Genomic DNA, 10,000 nt, shown 5'->3' with positions numbered 1-10,000 from the left:
TTTTTTCTTTTATATATTTTTTTTCTAACGTATATATCGTTTTCTTTGTCTTAACTGTCATCTCTCTCTCTCTCTCTCTCTCTCTCTCTCTCTCTCTCTCTCTCTCTCTCTCTCTCTCTCTCTCTCTCTCTCTCTCTCTCTCTCTCCAGTTTTCATCCGTTCTTCTTCTTCTTTTCCTTCTTCTTTGTCATCCTCATCTCTTCCTCCTCCATTCTTAGACATTTATCTTTTCCTTGTCTTTCCCCTGCTCTTCTCGCTTTTCGCTTTCTCCTCCTCCTCCTCCTCCTCCTCCTCCTCCTCCTCCTCCTCCTCCTCCTCCTCCTCCTCCGTCAGAAGAGGATGCCAACAAAGCCTTGTATGGACAGATTTGGCTTCCGTGTGCCCAGCTCCCCTAACCGGCTCGCCTCCTCCTCCTCCTCCTCCTCCTCCTCCTCCTCCTCCTCCTCCTCCTCCTCCTCCTCCTCCTCCCCGGGGGCGGCTTTGGTTACCTCACGAGCCGGCTGTGTCACTATAGGGGAGGAGGAAGAGAAGGAGGAGGAGGAGGAGGAGAAGGAGATAAAAAGAGAAGTACTACGTGGGGAGGCAAAAAAAAAAGAGGAGGAGGAGGAGGAGGAGGAGGAGATGATGGCACACAAGTTGATGGTCATAAAAAGTGATGGTAGCAGTACATATTCGAATCTCCAGCAATCACACACACACACACACACACACACACACACACACACACACACACACACACACACACACACACACACACACACACACACACGTGCCAACTCACACAATAGTGCCACGATGCCCTAACATAAGTCTCCCTACCCCCCATTACTCTCTCTCTCTCTCTCTCTCTCTCTCTCTCTCTCTCTCTCTCTCTCTCTCTCTCTCTCTCTCTCTCTCTCTCTCTCTCTCTCTCTCTCTCTCTCTCTCTCTCTCTCACCTTAATTTTGCTTTACCTACATTGAAGGGAGAGAATGGGAAGAAAACGGAAAATGTGGGAAAGAAACAAGAAGTATTTATCAGAGAGAGAGAGCTGTCTCAAATTTTTCCATCAGTAGTAGTAGTAGTAGTAGTAGTAGTAGTAGTAATAGTAATGGAGAAGGAGGAGAAAGAAAATTAACTGGAGTATTGTTTGTGGAGGAGGAGTAATAGTCAAGTCTTTATATACAGTAATTCCTGTGACGGTGTTGTCCTCCTTCTGCAGCGTCACGTAGATACCAGCAGCAGCAGGTGGAAGAGGAGGAAAAGAAGAAGAAGGAGGAGAAACAAAGAATAATAAAGACTTAGTGTATTGGAAAAGTAGTATGGGATTTATTATTACTAGTGGCTCTCCTGATGATATTCTGCCTCTTCTACAGCATTACGAAACTAATAGATGAGTAGTAGTAGTAGTAGTAGTAGTAGTAGTAGTAGTAGTAGGAGGAGGAGGAGGAGGAAAGATAAAGAAAATGAGATGGGTACCTATAGTTGTATTATGAGTGGAGGATAAGTTGTATTATTAGTAGCATCTTTCCTGACGGTGTTGTGCTTTCTGTCCCCCGCAGTGCCATGAGGATCCTACTGAGCAAGGTGCCCCGCTCGTGGATGGTGGACGAGAAGAAGGACGACGGGTACACGGCGCTCCACCTAGCGGCACTCAACAACCACGTGGAGGTGTGACGCCTGCCTGCCTGCCTGCCTGACTCCCTTCTTCACTTCCCCTTCTCTCTCTCTCTCTCTCTCTCTCTCTCTCTCTCTCTCTCTCTCTCTCTCTCTCTCTCTCTCTCTCTCTCTCTCTCTCTCTCTCTCTGCTTTGCTCTTTCCTTTTTCAATCTTTTTGATAGTTTTTTTTTTTCTTCGTTTTCCTTCTTCATCTCCTCCGCCTCCATATTCTCCTCCGCCTCGCTATTATTATTATTATTATTATTGTTATTATTATTATTATTATTATTATTATTATTATTATTATTATTATTATTATTTTTATTAATATTACTACTACTACTACTACTACTATTGTTTTTACTGTCTATAGAATCAAGTCAAATCTTTCCAACCGTCCTTCATAGATTAGCTTCGTAAGAGGCAACAAGTCAGCAGCTATTTGTTCTTCTTCCTTTACGTCAAATGATAACTTTTAGGGGATGAGATTCTAAAAAGTTAATATTAGATACAAAAAAAAAAAGATTATTATTATACTGTTAGTCACGTAAAGTATTTTTGTAATGGAAAGTATAGACAGTTTACGTGAATGTGTTTAGAAGTATAATATTTCCTAGCTGACTAACCTGTGTGTGTGTGTGTGTGTGTGTGTGTGTGTGTGTGTGTGTGTGTGTGTGTGTGTGCGTGTGTGCATACAGGTGGCGGAGCTTCTGGTTCATCAAGGTCGAGCCAACATGGACCTACAGAACGTGAACTTGCAGACGCCTCTTCATCTGGCAGTGGAGAGGCACCACACCCAGATTGTGAGGGTGAGTGGGCGTGTGGGTGATGAGGGCAGGCAGGCGGTGAGTGGAGTGGTTGGATGAGGTGAGGGGGAGGTGTACAGGAGGCAGAGGAGGATGGGCTATGGCTGTATGATGTCCTGGCATCTGTGAGGTAGCCAGTCTGTTAGTGACAGGTGATATGTAGTCATTGTGTCATTAGTGCTATCCAGTTATCTTCCAGTCAGTCAATCAGCAAGTAGTAAGTCAATTCAATGGTGTATCATTTCGCTCTTACTAATTACCTCATGATGAATCTGTGAATAGTGATGGCAGGTGCTAAGCTTGAAGTGTTCTAATCATTTAATCTCCTTATATTCTTGTGTACTTGTATTTAAAGTGTGCTTTTTTTTTTCCATTATAGTGAAACGGGAATGACTCCTTAAGACTCACCTCCTTAGTTAGCTACGGTAGTTCTAATGACTGAATGATTGGTTAAACGCTTGGTAAAAGAGTCGTCCGTTGTAGTAATAGGTATGATTCCTTACAGATTCACTTTCTCAGTTCAGCCCTTCACTGGTAGATAGAGTTTCTCCTTCAGTACAATAACCTGTCAGATACCATTTTTGTACTAAGTTCTTATATTGGTATCTGTAGCATAAAGAAGACAAAAGTAAATGTCAATTTTCACTCTTTATTGTTTTGATTGTTTGTGTGTCGTCTTGCAAACTTTTTTCACAATGCTAGGCAGGCTAACGAAGAACGGCATGCAGAACAGTTAAGTGTTAATGAGCGAATTTCCTCACTGCAGCTCATTAAACCATATCCTGCCTTGTTCCTCCACAGTTTTGCAAAGCTCGAGTTGAAGCTACACAGCGGGGGTTTTTTACTGTGTCAGTGAGAGAATAGCGTGATTTGTATTTTATTAAAATGATAAAACATTCATGAGAACCCGGCTAATCATTTATGTCCCCATTTGAAAATAGTCGAAAAAGCGAAGCGTTTCTGAATACGAGCCATAATATGACAGATATGAATCCTTAAATTCCCTTCTTAATTGACTTATTCCCACGACGTAATCACCCTTAGTAGCACATCTCCTCATCACCTGACTTGCCTTTCCATGCCGCAGCTGCTGGTGCGGGAGGGCGCTAACCTGAACCTCGCGGACAAGGATGGGGACACACCCTTGCACGAGGCGCTGCGTCACCACACCCTCTCACAGCTTCGCCAGCTCCAGGACATGCAGGATGTGGGCAAGGTGAGTGACACGGAACGGTAATGGGAAAAAGTCAAGAATGGCATCTCCTTTCTAATCATTGAAACAACCATGCAAGGTGATAGAATACTTACTATACAACATGTCTGTGGTGTTTTTAATGTGGGACGGCTTTTGTAAGGCCATAGTAATTAAATTGATATTCCGTTGCCTGCAAAATCTAAGTCCACAATGATCAGTCAATACCGGTTTTGGCTATTTGGTTTTTGGTACTTTTAGTTAGTGTCTGCATTTTGGTTAGGTTGGGTTAGTGTTCGTGGTTGGGTTAGATTAGGTTAGGATAGTTTGGGGGTGTCCGGGGGGCACAGGCCCCCTGCTAACAAGTTATGTTAGGTTAGGATAATTTCAGCGAAAATTGTCCATGAATTTTTTCATTTTCCATTTTTTTTCTGGTAAAGTTAGGTGGATGGTTAGGTTAGGTTAGGATAGTTTAGGGGGAACCTGGGGAGCGTAGCCCTCGGCTAGCAGGTTATTATGTTATGTTAGGATAATTTCAGCGAAAATTATCCATGAATTTTTACATTTTCCAAATTTTTCCTTATAAACAGCTATTTTTGTCCTTAGATTTTTTTTCCGGATCGGCATATCTCGCCTCTTTTGGCTTCCCCCCTAAAACCCAGCTTGCTGGGGCAGGTTAGGGGGGGGGGGATGTTGGAGAAGGGGGAGATCCTATTCTGTACTTTTACCCTCAGGATGAAAGGGAACGCCTGATAACGTACATTAATCTCATAATTCATTAGCAAGGCAGCATTCTTGAAGCGTCAGAATAGTAGCAATATCAACCACTCGTTAACTATCTACTCTTAGTAATCGGGTGACTACTACTATACTATCTTCACATCCGCTCTGCTTCACTGAGGATCGAAACACTGTTCAGTCACCGCTCACCCGTTAACCAAACCTTATGTTACTGATATCGTCTTAATTATACAAGTCTTCTCTGACGCAGAATTCAGCGTCTATTGGCACAGTGAATAACAGTAACAACAATGGTAAATTTTCGTTGTCTCTTTGTCATTCACTCGCTCACCGAAACAGTTGATCACTGGTTTTTGAATCTTGCTCATCATTCTCTGGAACTTCCTCTTATGGTACGGTGTTCACTGTTCAGTAACTAAGAAGGTACGAGGAAGGAGGGGAGGTGTGTCCTTGACCATCATTTCCACCATTTTGAGGCAGATACTCGAGATCATGAGTAAGTTTGAAGGATTTGCATGAAGACTTCTCCGCAATAGAGTCAGGAATCCGCTCTGCAAACTCGAAGGTATTATCTGTGAGTGAAAGTGATGCAGCGCCTCGCCGTGCTACAGACAGGTAGTACTGTCCACACAGTACTGTGTTACTAGGACATGAGATGGAGTATGGAAGGTTGTGGTAGCGTAGTAAGGTTGAAGTGACTTAAATGTTTGTCTTCGTTTCAGGAACTATGTCAGTGTTAGTTGCGGTGGTTTGGTTACTCTCATCCTTAACTTTTATATATATATATATATATATATATATATATATATATATATATATATATATATATATATATATATATATATATATATATATGACGAGAGCTTTTGATTCAACTCAATCTAATAATACTGAGTGGAAGCGAAGAGTACTTCATACACGGGGGATAAGGCCATTGTACAGAGTTAGTTAGGGGAGGGTAGGGGAGGGGTGATGAGAAAAACTGACAGACGCCTCGGAATGCGTAACCTTATCGAAGCTGTTGTAGCAAGAGATGCGATGTGAAGTTTTCAGTTTAGATTATAAGTAAAAGATAGGCCGCGGATATATATTCAGTGCAGAAGAGGGAGACATTAAAGATGAAGCCTGGAAGGTTGTGTTGAGTTGATAGATGGAGGAATTGAGATTTTGAGACACTGAACATTACAAAGTTTTTCTCTGCCCTAATCAGAAATCTTAGAACTGTTGACTTCCTGAAGGTTTGGTCGTCTCTGAAAAGTATAGGGTGGTATCATCAGCGTAGAAGTGGATAGGGCAAGAATTTTGGTTTAGATCATTGATAAATAATAGGAAGAGAGTGGATGACAAGACAGAACTCTTGAGGCACACCACTGTTGTTAGGTTTAGGAGAACAGCAGTGGTCGTCTACCACAACAGCAATAGAACGGTCAGAGAGGAAACTTGAGATAAAGCTGCAGAGAGAAGGATAAAAAATGTAAAGGCAACAGCAAAGGTTTCACCAAAATATCTAAAAGAGGATGACCAAGACTCCGTAAAGAAAGTCAGAAGATCACCAGTAGAGCGGCCCTAACGGAAGCCATACTGGCGATCAGATAGAAGATTGTGAAGTGACAAGTTTGAAGAATCTTCCTATTGAGGATAGATTCAAAGACTTTAGACAAACAAGAGATTAAAGGGTATATCTTACCAACACTGTCTCCTTAAGTATTTTTAAATAGCCCCCCTCACCCCCAGCAAGCTTGGGGGCACGTGAGGAATCGGGAGTTTTGGTGGGGAAAGAAACAAAATTTAGCAAAATTTGCCTTCCAAAAATAGTCTATGGAGCTCCTTAGCCTAAACTACCTGGAGGGGGCTGCTCCCCTCAGATCCCCCCCAAGGGTCTTTACCCTAACTTAACCAAGCCTAACCTAAACGTCTTGTAGCAGGTGGGGGGCTGCTCCCTCCTAGACCCCCTCCCCCAAGACTATAACTATTTATGAGGGTTCTTGTTTATGTAAAGAACACACTCTAATAATGAGAAAAATATTTAAACTTGTGCTCTTGAAGTCTCCTCAGCTGCTGATGGGTCTGGGGACGCAAGGGGTGGATAAGAAGAGTCCCGCCTCCATTGCCTGTTTGCTGGCTGCCCACGGTGCTGACCTCAACATTAAGAATAAGAAAGGACAGACACCCCTTGACCTGTGCCCAGATCCTAACTTGTGCAAGGCCCTCACCAAGTGTTATAAGGACAAGTCTGTGTGAGTGTTGGCAGGGACTAGGTCAGATTGAACACTTGTCAACCTTTTTAGGTATTGAGATGGTAACAAATATCTTGCCGTGATTTTCAGTGCTATTCTCTTTACTCTTAGCATCATGATTGCTAATTTAAAACTTGCAGTTCACATTAGACTAATTGCTTCCTTTTTGGTAAATGATGCTTCATATGGTAACTGTATATTCAATGTTTTTGGAGTCCTGTGCAACAAGTAATTTTATAAGATAAAAATTTGATCAATAGGAATACAAATTCATTATTACGTCTGTGGAAGTTGTTTTCTTTATCATATATTCATAAGTAGGTAGTCATTATAGATTAATACACAGACTAGCTCTCTTTCAACTACAAAAATCTTTTTACATAAAACATTAGTAATTTTGCATTGCAGCATTACAATTTTACTTTTTTTTCACTCAGACTGACATATTAACTCCTGTTCTTATCCATAGATCTGGGGACATGGGAGCCCTTGAGGTGTGCCCTGAAGAGAGCCTGGAGGAGTGCATGGTCTGCTCAGACACTAAGCGGGACACCCTGTTTGGTCCCTGCGGTCACATTGCCACTTGCTCTATATGTTCTCCAAGAGTAAAGAAATGTCTTATGTGTAAAGAACCGGTCCAGTCCAGAACTAAGGTAAATCATGCATTTCAACACCTCCTGGAACATGCAGCTGTTGTGTCCATTATTAAGATGACGTATCTTGCTGATTCTTTGCGTTTCTTTGTATGTTTCACTTCATCCTAACACATCCAACTTCTGTTCCATAGATATCCAATGAATTTGAAAGGACTGGGTGGAAAGATGTGTGGCAGAGTGCCTATATTGTTGTGCAGACTGAAGTGTGCTTGTTCACAACGTGTGTATGATCCCCGTATTGTTCCGCAGATTGAAGAGTGTGTGGTGTGTTCAGACAAGCAAGCAACTGTGCTCTTCCAGCCATGTGGCCACATGTGTGCCTGTGACAACTGTGCTTCCCTCATGAAGAAGTGTGTACAGTGTAGAGGTGTTATTGAGAAGCAGATTCCCTTCATTGTGTGTTGCGGAGGTCAAGGTAAAGCATTCAAGTACCAAACTCACATTCACTCTTAGCCTCCTCACTTTCATGCCTCCTCTCTCTCAACTTTCTGTACACCATTATTTAGTCAGTCAGTCAGTCAGTCTCTCTCTCTCTCTCTCTCTCTCTCTCTCTCTCTCTCTCTCTCTCTCTCTCTCTCTCTCTCTCTCTCTCTCTCTCTCTCTCTCTCTCTCTCTCTCTCTCTCTCTCTCTCTCTCTCTCTCTCTCTCTCTCTCCCTATTCAACCAGAATTCAGTTCCAGCGATCATCGCACCTTAAAATTCACCATAAACTTTGACAAAGGAAAAGTGAATGAAAGTAAAGAAAAAGTGCCAGACTATCGGCGTGCAAACTACACAAGACTCCGTATGCAGCTTGCATCCATTGACTGGAATATACTGCTGGAAACACCAGATGTAGATAAGACATGGGAGGTGTTTGCTGAAAAGATAAATGATACAGCTAAGATGTGTATACCACTAAGAAACAGAAGGAAAATACTAAACACCAAACCGAAATGGTGGAATAATGAAATTAAAAGCTGTCTTCTAGCAAAGAAAGAAGCATACAACAAATACAAATTAACACAGCATAATAATGATAAATTAGAGCATGACAGATTGCGTAGAAAAGCAAAAAGTTGATAAAAGCAGCAAAAATCTGTAGAAGCTCAGATCGCAAACTCCTGTAAAACCAACCCAAAGGAATTTCACAGTTATGTAAAATCCAAAAGAGTCTTAGCCTCAACAATTGGTCCACTCATAACAGAAAACGGAAACCAAATAGATAACGAAGTTGAAATGGCAAACGTCCTAAATAGATTCTTCTCAACAGTCTTCACGACTGAAGATGTCCAAAATAGTCTGCCCATGCCAGAGCCTCAGGCACAAGGCAAAACACTGCCTGACTTCATAGTTACAGAAAATGAAATCCTCACAGTCATGAACAGCATGAACGTAAACAAAACGCCTGGACCAGACAAGATATCACCCAGGCTTCTCAAAGAAGCGAAAAATGAGCTCGTGAAACCACTCACGATTATATTCAATAAAACTTTACAAGCAGGAAAGTCCCCAGGAGTGGAAGCTAGCAAATGTCACGCCCATTTTCAAGAAAGGAAATAAATCACTCCCAGCTAATTACAGACCAATCAGCCTTACTTCAGTAGTGTGCAAGCTGATGGAAACGATAATCAGAGATAAGATTGTCAAATTTTTAGAAGAAAATAAGATCATGAAGGATTCACAACATGGTTTCAGAAACAAGAGATCCTGCTTAACAAACCTACTAGACTTCTTTTATGAAGTTTTTAACTCGTATGACGAGACAAAAGCAGTGGATGTTATTTATCTTGATTTCCAGAAAGCTTTCGACACTGTCCCTCACAAGAGGCTAATCAGCAAAGTAAAAGCTCACGGCATAGCTGGAAATACCCTGAAATGGCTGGAAGACTGGCTCTCTGACAGAAAGCAACGTGTTGTTATAAATGGAAAAGAATCAGAGTGGCACAATGTGAAAAGTGGTGTTCCTCAAGGCTCTGTATTAGGACCAGTTCTTTTCATTGTTTATATTAATGATATTGATGAAGGAATCACTTGTAAAATAAGCAAATTCGCGGACGACACCAAAATAATGAGCAAAGTTACATCAACGTCACAATGGCAAGAACTACAGTGTGACTTAAATAAACTGACACGCTGGGCAGAAAAATGGCAAATGAAATTCAATATAGAAAAGTGTAAAGTCCTACACATTGGAAGTAACAATGTACAAGCAAAATACGTAATGAGTAATGTACCTCTGGAAAGTGCTGAGAATGAAAAAGATCTTGGTGTTGTGGTGTCTAAAGATCTCAAGCCGAGCAAACACTGCACAGAAGCAGTAAAGAATGCAAATAAATTAGTTGGGTTCATTGGAAGAACCTTTGAATTTAAATCAGAAAAAGTTATCCTTACTTTATATAACTCATTGGTGCGTCCTCAGCTTGAATACTGTGTGCAGTTCTGGTCACCATATTACAGAAAAGACATTGAAAAACTGGAAAGGATCCAGCGTAGAGTGACCAAGATGATTCCGAGATTGAGAAACAAGCCGTATGAGGAACGACTGGAAGCATTAAATTTATTCAGCTTAACAAAGCGCAGGATAAGAGGAGACCTAATCGAAGTTTTCAAAATTTTTCAGGGATACAACAACCTTGATGTCAATAAATATTTTACTATTGATCATTCCACCATAACAAGGAATAATGGATTTAAAATTACACCAAAACGCTTTAAAACCCACGAGGCAAAGCACTTTTTCTTTAATAG

At 41.5% G+C, this 10,000-nt stretch overlaps 1 protein-coding gene across 2 annotated transcripts in view; it reads left to right on the top strand.

Moving 5' to 3' along the window:
- Positions 1-10,000, top strand: part of LOC123518588 (E3 ubiquitin-protein ligase MIB1-like) — a 434,884-nt gene that overhangs the window by 415,576 nt on the left and 9,308 nt on the right. For both annotated transcript variants that reach the window (XM_045279477.1, XM_045279476.1), the window contains exons 13-18: positions 1,542-1,650; positions 2,337-2,447; positions 3,532-3,660; positions 6,424-6,614; positions 7,084-7,267; positions 7,520-7,685. In XM_045279477.1, the coding sequence (XP_045135412.1) occupies positions 1,542-1,650; positions 2,337-2,447; positions 3,532-3,660; positions 6,424-6,614; positions 7,084-7,267; positions 7,520-7,685 (890 nt within the window). The remainder of the gene's footprint in view (positions 1-1,541; positions 1,651-2,336; positions 2,448-3,531; positions 3,661-6,423; positions 6,615-7,083; positions 7,268-7,519; positions 7,686-10,000) is intronic.

The sequence above is a fragment of the Portunus trituberculatus genome, chromosome 44 (genome assembly GCF_017591435.1).
Source record: "Portunus trituberculatus isolate SZX2019 chromosome 44, ASM1759143v1, whole genome shotgun sequence".
NCBI classification, from domain to species: Eukaryota; Metazoa; Arthropoda; class Malacostraca; order Decapoda; family Portunidae; genus Portunus; species Portunus trituberculatus.
The sequence above is the reverse complement of the archived record's forward strand: the minus strand, read 5'-3'. Positions and strand labels throughout refer to the sequence as shown.